The sequence below is a fragment of the Piliocolobus tephrosceles genome, chromosome X (assembly GCF_002776525.5).
Source record: "Piliocolobus tephrosceles isolate RC106 chromosome X, ASM277652v3, whole genome shotgun sequence".
Taxonomy (NCBI): Eukaryota; Metazoa; Chordata; class Mammalia; order Primates; family Cercopithecidae; genus Piliocolobus; species Piliocolobus tephrosceles.
In genome coordinates, this window is record NC_045455.1 from 38,634,804 (window position 1) to 38,653,654 (window position 18,851).

The 18,851-nt window shown below is 35.3% G+C and overlaps 1 protein-coding gene across 16 annotated transcripts in view; it reads left to right on the forward strand.

Annotated features, from left to right (window-relative positions):
* Positions 1 to 18,851, forward strand: part of MYCBP2 (MYC binding protein 2) — a 282,822-nt gene that overhangs the window by 99,126 nt on the left and 164,845 nt on the right. For 14 of the 16 annotated variants that reach the window (XM_026446684.2, XM_026446688.2, XM_026446703.2 and 11 more), the window contains exons 18-21: positions 1 to 109; positions 7,722 to 7,841; positions 8,742 to 8,823; positions 16,785 to 16,902. In XM_026446684.2, coding sequence (XP_026302469.1) covers positions 1 to 109; positions 7,722 to 7,841; positions 8,742 to 8,823; positions 16,785 to 16,902 — 429 coding nt within the window. Of the gene's footprint in view, positions 110 to 6,169; positions 6,250 to 7,721; positions 7,842 to 8,741; positions 8,824 to 16,784; positions 16,903 to 18,851 lie in introns of those variants that run through there. The other 2 variants (XM_023186070.2, XM_023186011.3) reach the window with 2 other exon arrangements.

Sequence of the window (18,851 nt, forward strand, 5' to 3'; positions counted from 1 at the left end):
GGCCCCCTTGTATTTGCTGGTCCTATTTTTATGAACCATCGAGAACAGGCTCTAGCCAGACTCAGATCCCATCCAGCACAGCTAAAGCATAAACGGGACAAGCACAAAGGTATTTGGTCTTCCTTATCACCTAGGTGGGATACTTTCCCAATTTCTTCCACTTATTTGAATTTTGTCTCTGGGAAAATGCACAAACCTGATTCTTCTACTTTGCTTCTATCATTATGATGTAGCCTGAGGAGAAAGAACATGCTGAAAGTGGTACCATTTGTCAGTGACTGTCATGCTTCTTGTTTCATTTTTTGTTGTTGTTAGCTTTCATAAAGGAAACATTATACAGTATATATTTTTTCCATTTCTTTTCAAATTTCAAAAAATTAAGGGAAGGTGGAAAAAATTATTGCTTTCTATCTTACATCCTTTGTTATTTGCTCTTTAATGACTGATCTGGCCTTTTACAATTCTTTTTTTGAATGCTGTTTATATGCTTTAGGGTGAATAATATTACTAAATTCAGTATATTAAATGATGATAGTAAGACTGCCATTACACTTTTCCACTGTTTATTAATTAAGTTTACATATACAACAAATGAATATACAAATACTTGATGGTTGTGGGTTAAGTAGAGATAAGTGCAAGCAAAGCACAAATCATGAAGACTTTCTCTAGTCCCTGGTATTGGTCAGAGGGCTCTCCTAGTCTGTGAGGAAGTAGGAATCTAGCTCGGTATTGTTCTTTGAGATCTCAGAGTTCTGGGTTAATTAAATATATTCTTAAAGCATGCTTATTTTCTTATAAACCACAAATTATGGGTCAGCTAAGATCAGGAAAGAATTTAATACGAGGAATTTATAAATTTATATAAAATGTTTGCCTTGTATCCTGGCCTTTGAACCAGTGCTCTTCCTTGGCTAGCACAACTGAAAATTGCTATTTTCTTAAATGCCTAAGATAGGTCCTGCAAAATAGAATAAGAAGTTTTAAAACATGCTTTCCATGTGGACAAATTAATCTTATTAATATTTGGATCCTTTTCTTTTCTTTTTTTTTTTTGCTGCAAAACTGTCATAGTGTAATTTTAAAAAATTGTCTTAGGCAATGTAGTTTAATCAACTTTATTTTGATCTGCCTCTTTCAGTCTGTCAGTTTGCCACTCAAAACAAAAACATAAAATAGACAAAACTCATCTTTAGTAAAGGTGTAAATAGAGCACAACTTAAGATATACTCTGCAGAAATAAAAATAGTGTTTTAAATCTAATGCAATTAACCACAGTAAAATTTGTGACTGCTTTATTTACTGAGTGCTTTAACAATGCCATAAATATTTAAGGAATTTTCAACCTGAGACAGCTGATTCCAAACAGAAATATATATAAGGAGTAATATTTGGAGTATGCAATGAAATTGTTATTGCCAGAATGTCTGATCTCTTATGATTTCTACTATGTCACAATTAGAACGGATTTTTTTCGATTTCTTTCTTCCTGCAAATATATGAAAGTGAAGTTTTCCCAATAGTTTACCTGAGGTTAAATATTCACATTTCATGAAACAGTTTAAAACCTTTTCAGCTCCATGTGAGTATCTCATGGACAAGTATCTTTATTCATTCCAGATTTTTAAATGAAATGTTAAATGAAGACCAAGGTTACAAATTTAAAGCAGACTTTTCCCAATGTCATATAATGATTGGCTGTAGAAATTATTCAGTGAGGCTGGACACAGTGGCGCACGCCTGTAATCGCATTATTCAGTGAGGCTGGGCACAGTGGCGCACGCCTGTAATCGCAGCACTTCGGAAGGCTGAGAGGGGTGGATCACTTGAGGTCAGGAGTTCGAGACCGGCCTGGCTAACATGGCGAAACCCCATCTGTACTAAAAATACAAATAATAATAATAATAATAATAATAATAATAATAATAATAATAATAATAAGCCCAGTGTCGTGGCACATGCCTGTAATTCTAGCTACTCAGGAAGCTGAGGCACGCGCACAATAATCACTTGAACCTGGGAGGCAGACGTTGCAGTGAAAAAACATTGTTCAATGATAGCTAGCCTTAAAGTTTGTTTGTCAGGGGGTTACTTTATAACAAGTTTCTTTGTATACTTGTGGCAACCACTCTGTGAGGACCTACTTTGTAATATCACAGTGTAGGACCAGTTTTACTGGATTTTAGGGTTTTAAAGAGTGAGATAGTTTTCTCTTTTTACTCCACAAATACATTTACAATGCAAATAATAATTTATCAATTGGTACCCTGGTTTTTTTTGTAAAGAGTATTAATTTACTGCTCACTAATTTCCCTCCAGCCACTAACCATTTACACTCACTGTCTTGTCATTTAATTCTCTCTCCATTCACTGCTTTTACTTTTACGGCATGTCGAACATCCCTAATTTGAAAATTCTAAATGCTCCAAGATCTGAGCACCAACACGAAGCCCCCAAGTGGGAAATTGCACACCTGACCTCCTGTGACGGGTTGCACCTTCAGCACACAGCTTATTCAGTGTCCTTAAGTAAAAACAATCCTCTCAGCCCTCTTCAGCTGTGATAAAGCTTTTCCATGCACAGCATGATGGTGACACCAATCACAGTTGGTCTACATGGGTGGTGGGAAGTACCTTTGCTTTCTGATAGTGCAGGGTATACAAATTTTCTTGCACCAAATTATTTAAAATATTGCATAAAATTATCTTCCGGCTATGTGAGTAATGTGTATATGAAATATCAATGAATTTCACATTTAGACTTGGGTCCCATCCCCAAGATACCTCATTACATATGTGCAAATATTCTAAAATTTGAAAAAAGTCCAAAATCCAAAACACTTCTGATCCCAAGCTTTTCAAATAAGGGATGCTCAACCTTTACATGTTTTCATAATCTTGATAAATATTTTTTCGACATTGATTTTTCTCTTCACCTTACCCAGTTTATCTTCTAGTTTATCTACTGATAAACTAGAAGTTTATGGTATTAATTGTTATATTCTGTCTTACATTTAATTATGTTGGTACAAATTATAGGATGATAGTAGTTAAAATTTTTTTAGACTGTGACTTTTTTGTGATAGTGTATGGAGAGTAAGAACTGTGGATTTGTTGTTAACAGGGCTGAGTTCTAAGATGGAAAGTTGGAGAACTTCTGGGTGATTGGAGAAAATTCAGAGGAGGTCACAGAATTCATCCTATACAGGCAGATATTGACTAAAGGCAAAATAGAGTATATAGACTGAATCAATAAGTACAATTCCATATGAAATACAGTAAATTCTTCTAAAATGCACCCATAAACTATATTTGAAACAGAATTAACATTTGTTTCAGCTATTCAGTACCTCACATAGAAAAATATGTTAATAGTATACATAGTTAGGAACATCTGAATTCTTTTAGAGATAGTCCTAAAATCTATTTTAAAATGACAGATGTGAAAATCTGAAGACACACTGATAAACATCCGAGTCTATTTTGTACTTACTTTCTGTTTGGAAATGTTACAGTATGATTAAAATACCACAGCCTTTGGAATTAGGCTTCAATTTTATTTCTGATTTTGTCATTTACTAGAACTACATGGCTGTGCAAAATGTCTTAATCTCTTTGGCTTCAGTTTTCTTATTTAAAAAACAATAGCAGTAATTCTTAACTGATTGTGTTGCTATGAAGATTAAAATATGTGTATAGTCTTTGCACACACACATATGTAGTCTTTGCACATATAAATCCTCCATGAATATTAGCTTTAATATTTTTAATTGAATTATTTGTTTTCTCTTTCAGAATTATCTTAAAGTACAATATTTGAGATTTATGAAATGCATAGTTTATTTTTACAAAAGATTTAAGGTTTCAACCATTTGGTGGTGGTAAAATGCATGAGCCTTATTTATGATTAAACTCCAAATTCGTTGTGCCGTTTATGATTTTGGGCTGGTTACTTAACCCCTTAACCCTTCAAACCTTATTTTTTTCATCTGTAAAATGGACAAAGAATGCCTGTACCATCAGATTGCTTTATTCATTAAAGAAAGCAACAATAGTAAATATTGATTGAGCACTTTTCATGTATTATTTTATTTAATTCTCATGGGACCCTGATGAGTTATATGTCATTGTTACTATATTATAGATAGGCAAGCTAGGACCAAAAGGTCCAGTGCCCAATTGTCATACAGCCAGCAAATGGTAGAGCCAAGATTCCAATCCAAATTCTTAGGTTCCAGTACCCCCAAGCACTCATCCACTGTGGTATTTGTTTACAGTGTTCAGTTAGCACACAGCAAGTGCTTAGTAAATTGCAACTACTTTTGTCCTTGCTGATTTGTTTTAATGATTTTACTCAAAGTACTCACTGTGTTCTGTGGTAGTTTCTGTTATATGCATAACTGTAGGATTACCATCCATAAGTATAGATTTCAGCAAAAATTAAAATTAGAAGTTAGAGTTCCTTAGATACTGAACCCTCTTTTTTCTCTGTATATACAAATATGTGTATATAATTATATATAATGTGTACATACATACAATATTTCAGTTACATAGTTGCCAAGGCTTTGTGGCTACTGTAGTTTCAATGTTACATGGTACACACACACACACACACACACACACACACACACAACATATTCATCTTAGGGAAAATACAGATGTGCTCATACTTAAATGACCAATTATAAGATTATTCACATCTGTCAATTTTGTTTTGACAATGTTTAATTTTTTATATAGATCTAAGCTTTGGTCTTATTGCTGCTCATTAACACTTTACTGAATAATGAGCTTGAACAGATTTTTTTTTTTTTTTTTTTTTTGAAGACAGGATCTCACTCTGTCACCTAGGCTAGAGTACAGTGGCACGATCACAGCTCCCTGCAGCCTTGACCTCCCGGGCTCAGGTGATTCTCCCACCTCAGCCGCCCAAGTAGCTGGGACTACAGGTATTCACCACCACACCCAGCTAGTTTTTTGTATTTTTAGTAGAGACAGGGTTTTACTATGTTGTTCAGGCTGTTCTTACTAGGCTCAAGTAATCTGCCTTTCTCAGCCTCCCAAAGCCCTGAGATTATAGGCGTGAACCACCACGCCCAGCTTGAGCAAAATTAATCTTGCTGAATTCACTTGCTGGTTCTGGAATTTTTACTAATTTTTTGGCCACTTATTAAGTGCCTTTTTTCTTTGATAAACTTTGATTAATGTCTGAGTTATAGGAATTATACTCAATTTTTGACATAAAATGCCATATACATATATATTTTTTAATTCTGGCACTGCTGCTGATATTAAGACCCTCATCTCAATTTTTTTACTTGTAAGATTTTCACTATCTATAATAATTGAGAAGTAGTTTTGTACAGATGCAGTTTGTTTCAGTGAACAAAATGTTCTAGTATTATTTTGACTTCTAAATAATAGCTGCTACTTTTTTAGTCATTGTAGTTGTATTCAGTAAATTACCAGCCTTTAGAAAAAATATCCTTTTCTGATGCTATGTCTCTATTGTGGGATTTATGCCTATATTTAATCTTCTACTCAATGGAGGAGATGAAATGCTAAATTCAAAGGTAAAACCTTCTAACTAGGCATCAATACATTTATATAAAGTGGAATGATACTTGAAATGTTTAAGTCTGGCAGAATTGTATGAATGCAATGTATTTTCTATGTTAAATCTCATTTGGTTTTAATGATTAGACATTTTTACCAATTGAGATAAAGCTGTAAAATTTCTTTACATCTGGTGTCTTATTAAATAGCCTTTGGAAGATATGTATTCGTGTGTGTGTGTGTGTGTGTGTGTGTAGGCCTTTGCATATATTTTACCATTCCACTATCTTTCCAACATGAGGAGATTTTAAACTGAGTATATTTTATCTTGGATGGAATGAAACTAAATGCTGTGTGTTTTTTTTGTTTGTTTGTTTGTTTGTTTTTTAGTCCATCCATTCTTTGGTTTAATTTGGCAAACCCACATTAGATAATTTAGCAGAAGAGGAATTATATTCTTCATGCTATTATAGTAAAACCTCTCACTAATTCTGAATTTATGATACTTGAGATGCAGTATTTGTGATCTTTTTTGAGTAAAAAATTCAAAATAATTTCTTCCTCTGAATTTTCAGGGTCATACTTATAAGGGGAAACCTGTCTAAAATCACTAGCTTTTCAAACCAAGGGCTCAAGAAATGAAGGATTCCTTCAACGTGCCTTCAGCCTCTGGGTCCAGCAGTTAATTCTTGTATGTTAAAGGACTTTTATGTTTATGGTACATTTTAAATGTAATATTGGCCTATTTTGAAATATAATGTAGGTAACCACACTCTATTTATTGTAGCATTTAGTTTAATCTGTAATCTGTACTGCTTGAAGGTAACAAAACTGAATTTTTACTTCAGTGTTCTGTATAATTAAGACTTCCAGTGAGCCACACAGGCCTACCTGTTCTATGTTATTCCGAATTAGTGAGATTTTACTGTCCTAGTGTCGTAAAGAGTTTCAGGCTTTTTGAAATCATAGTCATTTAGTTATGGAAATGAAAGTAATAATGTAGGTGGATTTTGTCTCACCTGGATGTTACTAAAGGTTAGATAAAAAAAGAATAAACACAAAATGATTTACTATTATTCTGTTTAGCACTCTAAAATGCACAATGAAAATACAGAATAAAAAGTGTGTGTCTGTAGATTCACATATGTATCTTCATATAATACACACTTGTTTAGAGTTGCTGTACCACTCGAGAGTGGTTTAGACTAGTTGAACTTGTGAAATTCCTTCCAGATTTACATTTATTCTGTGTACAAGGAATTTGAATCTTGATGATGTAAAGATCATATGTTAGTGATGTGTAGGAGAAGTAAGTTGTTGTTATTTACACATTCCAAACAAAAATTTTTATATTCTGGAATGTGGTTTTTGATGCTATGGTTAGATTGTTGGAAAATTCAAAGTTGGATTGCAAAAACCAGGGTAGAGAAAAGGCTTGAAGCAAGCTAAATGAAGGAAATTATAAGAAGGGAGGAGGAAAGAAGGAATGAAAACAGAAAAAAGGTTTGGTTGAGGGTAGTGATTGGGGACAGGGAGACAACCACAAAGCAATATGACTGAAGGTGATGGTGGCACAGGAAACATGAATAAGAATAGGCCATTGAACTGCAATATATTGAATAAAGCTCTTTGGTCTTTATACATTTTGAAAAGTTCAGTTGAGTTTCACAATACTGGTGGACAGTGTAGCCTTTCTAAGATCTGTTTAGGAAATCTAAGTCACTTGTGAATCCATTAGGAATTTTTTTAAAATGGCTAGTACTAACAATATCACTAAGTTTAAAATAATTGTTAAATGACTTTGCATGCAGTAATTTTTTATGCAAACTAAATTTTCCCATATAAACTGTTACATTTTAAATTTTGTTATTTCTATAACCTAATGACCCATTTATTATATAAGGTTTTATCCATAACTAGATTTTTATCTCTGTTTTTATTAATTCAGTGATATTCACAAATGGGAGTATATAGTCTATCTTTTCAAAATTGCTTCTTTGCAGGTAGATTCTTGATCTATCACCTCTAACAGCTACAGATTCTTCTTGCTTGTTCCTTTTAACATTTTTCTCTTGTTCTTCCATAATAAACTGATTTAAATTTTTATTTTGAAGATGAATAATGGCTTAATTATTCATAATTCACAAATTATAACACTTGCAGATGGAAGTGGAGAAAGAGGCGAAAAGGATGCAAGCAAAATCACAACGTACCCTCCAGGCTCTGTGCGATTTGACTGTGAGCTCCGGGCAGTCCAAGTCAGCTGTGGATTTCACCATTCAGGTAGCAGCTGGAACTTTAGGGTATAACTGCATTTTTACAATTGTGCTAAGTAACTTATTTGTTCAGATTTGATTAATATAGCCTGTTAACTGTGTGTTAAAAGCTATAGTGTGGCAATCTCTCAAACCTGTAAGATCTTTGTATTTATTACAGAATCTCTTTAAACAACTGTGGCATGATGGAACAAGTACTTGTCTAGAGACCTAACTTCTAATCTGTCTTCCTATGGACTTCTTTTATAATTCAAGACATTCTCGAAGATGAAATAATCCCTTAAATCTCTTTCAATTCTAGAATGCTGCGGTTTTTGTAACATGTTCCCTTATTTTATTAATGTTCAGTCGTAAATGTACGTCAACAAATTTACTTTCTTAAAATGTAGAAAATAATTAAATTCTTAGTAAATTATTGGCATTTGGGTTAGCTTATGCTGTACCGTTCAGCCTTTATAAAAATGAAAAATGTTAAATTCCTTCCTTGAAGATTATCTGATAAGGCATTAACAGACATTAAAGTTCTGCTCTTTCATTGATGTTGTACATAATTGTGCAGATCTCCTATCCTAGATAGGAGAGAACAATATTTTATATGTAGTTACTCATTATTAAGATTTTACAGTTGACCTGAACCAGTGTGTTACTAAGAATTAATGTTATTAAATGGCATTTGTAAGAATTTTTAAGTATGTATTACAAAAAAATTATACATTTATATGACCAAAAAAAATATTTTGCAGAACTAAAATTAATTTCTCATTAAACTTACATTTGTCCTTCAGTTACCTATTTTTAATGGTGCTATAAATCTTAAATAGTGAAAATTACACTGCTTTTAGTATAGTTGTGATAGAAGTGTAAAATGCATATAATGAAAAAATAAAGCTGTGTGTTTTGGTTTCAGTGGTTTTAATGGAAAATGGAGATGTCTATACATTTGGTTATGGGCAGCATGGGCAGCTAGGACATGGCGATGTCAACTCCAGGTACTTGCTAACTTTTCATTTGAAGATCCTGAGTTATTTTTTCTTCATTTCTCTTTTCCTTCTTTTTTCTTTCTTTTCTCTTTTTAAATACATATTTCTATAATTAAAATAATAATATACCACTGCTTTGCAAAGTGTGGCCCATGAATTATTGGGTGGTTTCTGATCTTATAGTTGAGTGCTTTTGTAGGGATAAAGGATTTTGTAGTTTCAGGAGAAAAGTTGATGCATATTTTAAATAGGAGAGTGATTATGATTGTCACAAGATATCACTATATTCTTAGCAGTTATCTTTTTAAAGGCTGTGCATGGCAATAGAAAAGATAGTGAATTGTGTTTTTTAAAAATGTCAGCAATGGATTCAAACACATTCCTGATGTCTGTTTTGAAATTTTGGTCTAGTAACATGCGGCCATTGAAGCTTTTGAATAATTTTTTAACAGAACCTATTAGTCTCTCTTGAGTAACTATTTTGACTTATTGCAAATAGCAAAGAACTAATTGTAGTAGAGTGACTGGTAGTAATTTCCTAATATCCCTACTTCATTTGGTAGTGGAGTTTTAGTTTGTGACATGATCATGCAGCTAAAGATTCCCTTTCTCAGCCTCCATTGCAGCAGGATGTAGCCATGTGAACTTAAGTGATAGGTGCCACTTTGGAATCTTGCTGTTAAAGGGAAAGGGTGTACCTTTCCATTTTCCCTTCTCTGCTCCCAGCTTGCTGGCTGGAATGAATATGTGGTAGCAGAAACTAAAGAAGTCATCATAGAGATAAGTTGGAGACTGTATACTGAGAATGGCAGAACTATAAGATAGGAATAGACTGGGTCTCTGACACCATGAACTGCCTCATCAGCTTCTTACAATTGCATGCTTCTTGCGTGAGAAATAACTTCTATCTTGAAGTCCCTCTTACTTGTCTGTCATTACAGCAGCTGAGTTTGTATTCTACATAATGCAGTCAGAATACTTTTGGTCAAAAGTAATAGAAAATCCATCTTTATTTGTTCAGGTCTTCCAGGAAGCAGATGCCAAGACAGGATTAGATGTGCAAATAATTTATTAGGGGAAAACTCCTGCGAAAAAGATAAAGGGTTTTTAAGCACAAGCACAGACAGGGAACACCTTCAGATACGATGTAGTTTTGACCCTATGAAAGGAGAAAGAGAAGGAAGAATTGGGTGGGAGGAGTCTAGGTTACAGCATAGCATTAGGAGAGTTTTAGCCAGGCCAGTGATGTGTCCCCAAGCTGAGGATACCTTTGGAAGGGTCCTGCGTTGGGCAGGAATAGACCAACATTCATACCTTCACCATGCTCAGTCACAGCTGGTAGCATCCCAGAGGACGAATGTCCTCATGCATCCAAAGGGACAGCACCTGAGGCTGTTATAATAGTTACCTCTGCTCTCTGTAGCAGATTGTCTTGAAGGAGATCTGAGTGGTCTGTGTCTGTGGCTGTTTCACCATGGAAACAGGAGTATTTATGAAGTCTGGAAAGATACAGAGCAGCTTCAAGCCTGACTTCACTCAGCAATTCACTTTGCTGCAAAAACTCGCCTTTTTGACCCTCTGCTCTGCCTTAGTCTTCCTTGTAAGTCACAGTGTGAATCAAGTAAAGACTTTTATGGTTTCTCCTTTACATACAGTGAAAGAAAGAGAACTTCTCTTCATGTAATCATTAAATAAAATTCAAGGTTGTTACTGTGTCTTGAACTCACCCTACTTTTGTGGCGGGGATGGAATTCTGTCATTTACTTGGTAAATACTAGTGATTCTTAACCCTCGCTGTATATTAGAATTACTTAGGGAATTTGAAAAAATATCATACATGGATTCTACATCCAGCATTTCTGAGAGATATGTGTGTTGGAAGGCTTGTGGGTGGGACAGGGATGGGGAGTGGTCCTTGATAGGATGCCAGCATCAGAGTTTTTTTTCTAAAAGGTCCCCAGATTCTATATGTATCCAGGATGAGAACCACTCTCTACCCCTTGAGCTGAGGCAGGGTCAGATCCATGGGCACTGCATTAAAAAATGGCAATGAAAGGGAATGTCCTGAGTTACATTTATGAATTATGTTCCTAATGATAAGAGACTATTGAGATATCATTGAGTTGAACTTCTTGTTAAAAACACAAGTGAAACATAAAATTGATAATACTATTAAGAGGTTTGTAAAACTATCACAATCACAAATACTTAATGATGAATATCATGCTTGCAAAGAGCGAAGATGTCTTTGGCAGAATTACTTTATCAGATGTGTCTGCTGGATATGACATAATATCAACAGTGTTGAGCAATTACTGTCACAGGTGTTAGATGCCAACTGATATTTTGCTCTGCAATTGAGTAACATTACTGAAATGCAGAGGCTGAATCTGGGTTGTAATTACAGTTGGCCCTCTGTACCTGTGGGTTCTGCATCTGTGGATTCCATCAATCTTGACAGGAAACATAGTTAGGCCTATGATAATTGCATATGTACTGAAAATGTACAGATGTTTTTGTCTTGTCGTTATTTCCTAAACAACAGAGTATGACAACTATTAACATGGTATTTACATTGTATTAGGTATTATAAGTAACCTAGAGATGTTTTAAAGTATACAGGAGGATGTACATAGTTTATGTACAAATACTGTGCCAATTTATGTAAGAGATTTGAGCATCCATGGAGTTTGGTAGCTGCAGGGGATCCTGGAACCAATTCTCCATGGATGTTGAGGGATGACTGTAACCTTTGTGGGGAAGAATGTGGCAACGTTTTGTTCTGTTTCTCATTTGAGAGTTGGGACACAGAAGAAGAGGGTTTATTTGTATCATCATGGCTATTGTTGTTGTTGTTATTTAGCTGTTGGTTATTTTGTGAGCCGTAGAAACTGGAAAAGGTGCATTGCAGTTAGGTAAGATGGCATCTGGCGTCTCAGTCATGTATGCAGCAAAGAGGGCACCTCACAGAAAATAATTGGCAAATGGCAGTATTTCATGGTCTTGCCAGAGTGGAAAGGGAAATAGTGAAAGGCATGGCCATGTTATAGTCAGGTTATGTTATCTTACTCTGCACTTGACACTCAGAAGAAGGAGCAGCGTGAGCACAACATCCTTCCACACTGCACTGAGGTGTGATGGCGACTGAGAGGGAAAGTATTCGTGTCAGCTTTTAAAATGAAGAGATTACCTAAAAACATTACTTCGTGGTCCTGGTTATACCAGTGAACACAATTCTTTGATTCCCAAGTCTGAAGAGATATAGGGCAGTTTCAGGCCAGACTTCCTCAGGTGATAATATTGTAGTAATATGCTCCGTATTTTAAATAGCTAGAATTTATCATCTTCATGAAATATGATAGCATTTAATGTTGAAACAAAATATCAGGGTTTCTTATGAAGATTAAACATTGGTGGGATCTACACAGTGGTGTAGTAACTGGTAGATGCTACATAGTCATGGAACCTGGAACTGTAGAGGCAAGGTTCAGCCCTTCACTTCTTACCAACCGTGTGACTATAATTTCTTAAGATTAAACACTGGTGGGATTTGTTTTAACTGCCCAAAGTTCTTTTCCAACATGGAATGTTTTGGTCCTTGTTCCATTGAGTGGTAACTGAAAGACTGATTGCATGAAGTGTGGGCAGAGCTAAAATGGATAATGCAGTAGTCATACCTATATACTGTGCCTAGTGGATTAGATATTCATCAAGACTGCTTCAGTCTTAAGCACTCAGTTACCCTGTCTGTCTGGACCTTTGTGGGACTTGCAAAGTAGCAGCCAAGAACTCTGTTATTAATTCGGAAAGGAATTGATTACGTCTGTGGAGGAACAATGTTGGGAGGAACAAAGCTTCTATAGCATATGTATTAACTACAACAAAGCAAAATATTTACAGATAATTGAAATAAAGGGTTACAGTTGGAGAATATTTTTGAAAAGTCTCTAGTAATCAAGAGCTGTTAACTGGAATTTATGGTATAGCACACATTAATAATGTGTTGATTAAGATCAATATTGTGGTGTGCATGATAATGAAAATGGAAAAATGTTGTTGATATTCTGTTTATTTAATGTGTTATATTGCCAGAGTGACCAAGTTCAGTCTCTAGGTTGGGTCCTGATTCTGTCACTTGGTAGCTGTATGATCTTGGCCAGGTTACTTAATCTTCTTGTGTCTCAGTTTCTTCTTCTATTAAATGGAAATAAGTCTCTCTCCCACAGAAGATTGTGTAAGAATCCAGTGAAATGACACAGATGATTTAGCACAGAGCCTAGCCCATAGTTAGTGCTCAATAAATGTTAGTTGTTCCTATTGCTGCTTTTTAAAGTGAATGTCAGAAAGCCGATGAGGGCTTTTATATATTCAGTCATGCCGTGTCTGCCAGCCCTCTTTTTTTGGTTGGTTTGGTGTGCTCTTCAGTTGCTGCATTTCAAATTCTTTTACCATGTTTAGTAAATTAGGGGTAAAACTGTGTAGTTTAGCTGCTTTTATTCTCTTTTCCCGCAGAGTTTTTATAATTCTTACAGTGTTTCTGAGTTTCATCCTTTTCTTGCTCTCCTGTCCTCCTGCACTCATGTGCTACACAGTCATCAAACCTGGAACTGTAGAGCCAAGGTTCAGCTCTTTTGCTTCACTCCTTATCAACTGTGTGACTATAATTTCTCTAAGCCTTAGTTTTCATATCCCATAGGATTGTTGTAGAATTAATGTGATGTGTGTAAAGTGCCTGTTGTGCACACATGCATACACACATACACACAGTTTTTCTTTCTGTTCTTCCTCTGTTTTTCAAGTAATTTAATGAATGGACTGTGCTATCATTTAAAGAGTTTGAAGACTATGTACTAGAAGACCTGCCACCAATTCTTGAGAAAATCTTTCAAACTCTTCAGATCTCCCCGTAGAGTTATTTTGATAATCAGTGTCACAGTTATCACAGTGGTGATACAATTTCACATTTTGTATGTGAAAGTGATTTGTAAATTGCAGATGAGTAAACTGTTACAGGAATTCTCCCTTCAGTTTCTTGTTTGCATTGGACTGAATGCTTCTGTGGGGCGATTAGTTCCACTTATGGCCCTTTGAAGTGGTAATCATTTGCAAAATCTTTCTGTACTGAGAATTGAGAACCACTTTCCTTTCCACTGTTGTTCCTAGCTGTATTATTCCATCCTCAAGTGAAAAACTACTGCTCTTCTGCGGCATGGCCATTCCTCTCTACTCTCCTGTTGTTACCTACCTACCTTTCAGTCACTGCCTTTTCATTCATTGAAAATTTAGCATCTAACTCAGAGTATTTTCTTACCCTGAGTCTTGTTACAGACATGAGTGATGTTGGTGTCCACATGAATGGTCCCATGCAGCATTCTTACCTTTACATCTGTATTTCTGCATTCACAGAGGAAGTTCTGTGAACCCATGCTGGATCTAACACAGCTCTGACTCTGAATTCTCAAGTTTGAATATCCATAATCTGATGATACTTTCTTCTTCTGCGATGCAGCCTTACGTTACTTCCCTTTGACTTTATGCCCCACAACCCTCTACCTTTTTACTCTTTTTTTACCCTTTTTTAACTTTATGTCCTACTCAAGTTGAAGACTGTTGCTTAATTTCTTCACCTATACTCTTACCAATTTCTTCAATTTTCCTACTTTCTTGGTCATGGTACTAGGACATGATAAAACCACAAGCATGAATCAATCTGTTAATATTTCCTATGCCTACTCTTAGGCTTCTGGAAGGTAAGAAATACCTCTGCAGATTGACACATAATTTCCAATTTCAACTAGTTCTTCTACAATGGTCTTTAACCCTCTGGTTGTATAGTATTGAACTATTTGACTTAATACATTTTGAGAGTTTGATGAAAGACATCGGGTCTCTATCCAGAAATATACAAGAATATACACGTAAAAATTTGCTTGCAAATTTAAGGGATCTTTTGAAGCTCACTCATGGACTTCCTAGAAGTCCTTTATATCCGAGTTGAAAACTCCTGCTCTTGTTATGTATCTGTTCCATCTACCACCACACCTTTTCTTGAATCTTCAAACTCTCTACTCACCTGCTTCCTCCTTTTAGCATAGGACCTCCGTGTACATTGCAACAAATATAAGAAATTATTCAGCCCACCAACCCTGCAAACCTACTTGTATCCATACCACTTCTCTGCTTTTTTCCTCATATTATAATTAAAGAGGAAGCTGTCATGTCCATGCTGTGAAACCTAGCTGACTTTTCCTTAGAGATCTATTTCTGTTTCCTGTATTCCCTCTAACCTTTGTCTTCAGCGTCTTTATCTTGAGTCGCCGTTTAAACTTCCTCAAATCTCTATCATTTAAAAAAAAAAAAAAAATCCTCTCCTTCAGCTTCATTTTTCCTTTAGCTGCTGGCTCTGCTTTCTTTTTCCGTTTAGTCCTGGGATACTTAGAGCTGCTTTGTGTATTCTCTGACTCCTTATCTGCTGCAGTGTGGTTCCTGCTTCCACCAAAGAGACCTCCTTCTGCTAAATTGAGTGGTTAGTTGTACGTCTTCTTAGAGCATTTGGCATGTGCTTTATTTTCCATGCTTGAAACCTACTCCTCCAATGAGTCTCTTCAAGTTCTTTCTTCCTGTGTGGTTGATTCTAGATGTCTGTGAGCTCTGTTTATATCTAAAATGTTAGAAGATACTCATAAGGGAAATTAGGATCTCTTCTTTTCTCTCTCAGAGTCTTTCTAGATCTCATTCATTCTTATAGCTTAAGTGAATATTACCACTATCTACTCTGTTGCTTAAGCAAAAAAAGACTTCCTTGCCCCATATCAATCATCTGCCAAGTTTCGTCAATTCTGTTCCTTACATAGCTATCAAAGTCACCATCTCTTTCACTCTGCACTGCTCCTAGTTAAGGCCTTCATCATAAATTACCCAGACTGCTATAACATTTTCTTAACTAGGTTTCCAGCTGCTAGTCTTGCCCTTTTCCAATTCATTTTTCATTGCAGTCTCAATAATCACTAAAAATATATATTTTGTATAATTTTTAAAATTTAAAGTGTCACAATTACATTGTCTGAAAAGCAGAGCTTGCCTACTATGGGTGGACTATTTCTATAATGGTTGTTTTTCTAGTTACAGATAATGGCTACTAAAAATGGCTATTAAAAGTAGGAAAGGATACTAGGATGTCATTTATCATAATAGTTACTGTTCATTAAGTGTTGACTGTGTGCTAGACACTGATGCAATGTCTGGCACACATTGACCTGTATGGGCCTCTTTATTGTTCACAGGAACTCTGTGGGGGTAGACACTGTTTGTTGGTATTTTCCATGTGATAAAGAGAAAGCTGGAATACAAAAAGAATGAAAAACTTGTTCGAAGTCTGGTCACATTATTATTAAGTTGGGGAGCCAAGATTCACACCCAGCCACTCTGGCTTTAAATCCTGAGCTTGTAGTCGCTGCTCTGATGCCTCTCGTGATACTGTGTTTTGCCTCATTAACTATGATTCTAAGATCTAAACTTATAGTTTAGTGATAAAAGTTAGAAAAGAGGATCATAACATTATTTCGTCTAGTTCCTGGATTGAATTTCTGTGAAGGCATTACATGATTTTTATTTCATCCAATACATATTTATAAAGATCTCTAACAGGCCAGTCCGTATACAGAGTGCCAGATTAAAAATAAATGTAGCACCAGTTTTTCAGAAATATTAAAAAGTATGTGTCTATAATTAGGGTAACTACATTTAGAAGATCTTTTTGATGATCTCCTTAAAGTCAGCAACTGTCTTTTTCATCTTTGTTTACCTAGTACCTGGAATGGAGATAGGTGTTTAGCACTTAAATGTTTACTGAATATTCTTATTAGTGCCTTTTATCTTTTCTACTCCTTATTGTATTGTTTACTTATTGTTTTTATTTTAGTTGAGTTTTGTAAGAAATTGACTTACTTTTTTTTTTTTTTTTAACCTAGGGGATGTCCCACTCTTGTTCAAGCATTGCCAGGTCCTAGCACACAAGTCACTGCAGGCAGCAACCATACGGCAGTACTTTTAATGGATGGACAGGTCTTCACATTTGGAAGTTTTTCTGTAAGGAATTTTTAAAACATTAATAATATTGCATTATATCATTGCCTCATAATTTGTCTATATTAGCTATTTTTTTCTGGTTCCAGTGCAATTCTTATAATTGTTACATATGCATATTTCATGCCTTCATCCACAACACACACAAAACTTGAATGATACTCTTTGAAGTAATTTTCCTCTCTAGCTCAGCATTAGAATTTATTGAATTTAACAGCTTTGTTAGAATTGGACATGTTTATTTCAGATTAAAGTCCTTTAAGCATTCAGTAGAGCTAATTCTGTCATATGAAAAGTTGTTTCTCATCTAACTGGTAGAGATGAATTTTTCTTAACATATAGAACTATGCTATTTTGTAACCTTTTAAAAGCCTAGTTTTATTTGTTCGATTTGTTTAAAATTATACTTTCCTTTTTCCTTTTCAACCCTCTGAGTCTATCTGCCTGTCTGTTGCATAGGCGCTTGTGGGCATTCTCTCCCTCTCTCTGCCCCACAACTTAAAGAGTGGAAATGCTCTAAGAATTTTGTGTAGTTTGGGCATAGTAGATATCAAGAAAAATCTTTGCGAGACTGTGCTAATACACTTGTACCATTTCTGACGTGGATAATTACTAAGAACTCTCGAACCTAAGTGTCTGGGATGACATTTACAGCTTCTGATTTTTAAAAAACTGTAAATATGTACTTAAAATATTTTATTTGGAAATGGTTTCAAACTTACAGAAGGTTGCACAACTAAGAACAGTGCATAGAATATCTGGTTAATGTCTTTAACCAGATTCACTTGTTGTTAACATTTTGATCCAGCATTTGCCTTATTATTGTACATGTGCCTGTTCTCTCTCTCACATACATAGTGTGTGTATATGCACAGATGTGTGTGTGTGTATGTATATAAAACATTTTTTTCCTCAAATCCTTTAAGAATGTCTTGTGTACATTGTGGCCCGTTACCTCCTACATACTTTAGTTTGTATTTTGTGAATTAACCTAATAATTATTTTTTGTCATTTCTTTCCCCTCCAATCTAGGATCAGGCATTATGTTTGCCTATTGTGTGTCTCTAGTCTCCTTTAATCTGTAACATTTCCACAGCTGTGTATTGTCTTTTATGACATTGACATTTTTGATGAGTATACAGTACTGTTTTAAAAAATAGAATCCTCCTCATTTTTGTTTCTCTAATATGTCCTCATGTTTAGATGCAGGTTGTGCACCCAGGCCAAGATACTCTGTAAGTGATGTTGTGTTTGCCTCACTGCATCACATCTGGAGGCTCAGAATATCCATCTGTTCCTCCTTGATTATATACATTTTGATCACCTGATCAAATGTCTGATTTCTGTACTGTTTCTTCTTTGAAACTATAAGCAGCCTGTAGGTTGACACTCTTAAGATTCCTGCTTCTCATTAAAATTTCTCCCTAGATCTAGCATCCATTGATCATTCTTTCCTGAGCTAGTCTTTACTATAATGTTTAAAAAATGGTGATTTTTTTCTACTCCAGTAGGTACTTCGCATTTTACCCTAAGCAAGAGCCCTCCTTTCCTGTTTACTTGTGTTTCTACTTATTATTGTTATAGATTCAGGTATTTGTATTTTCTTCATTATCATCTTTAATTGTTTGGGTGCTTAGATTATCTCAGATTTGGCCGGGGGGCCCCTTCATGCTGGCTCCTGTATTCTTGTGACATACCCCTTCATTTCTGGGGGCACTTCCTTTCATTCCAGCATAACAAGTTGTTCAGGGTTTATCTTGTACAGGCCCTGTATCAGTCCTAGAATCAGCCATTTCTCCAAGAACCCTGATTCTTTTTGGTGGGGAATAGTATTAGACACCAACTGGGTGCTAGATGTGTTCATTGCTACAGGACGTCTTTGGATCTCCAGTACACATATATTTATATGTCCACATATATGGATGTATTTTAGAAATCATAGGCCAGGCGTG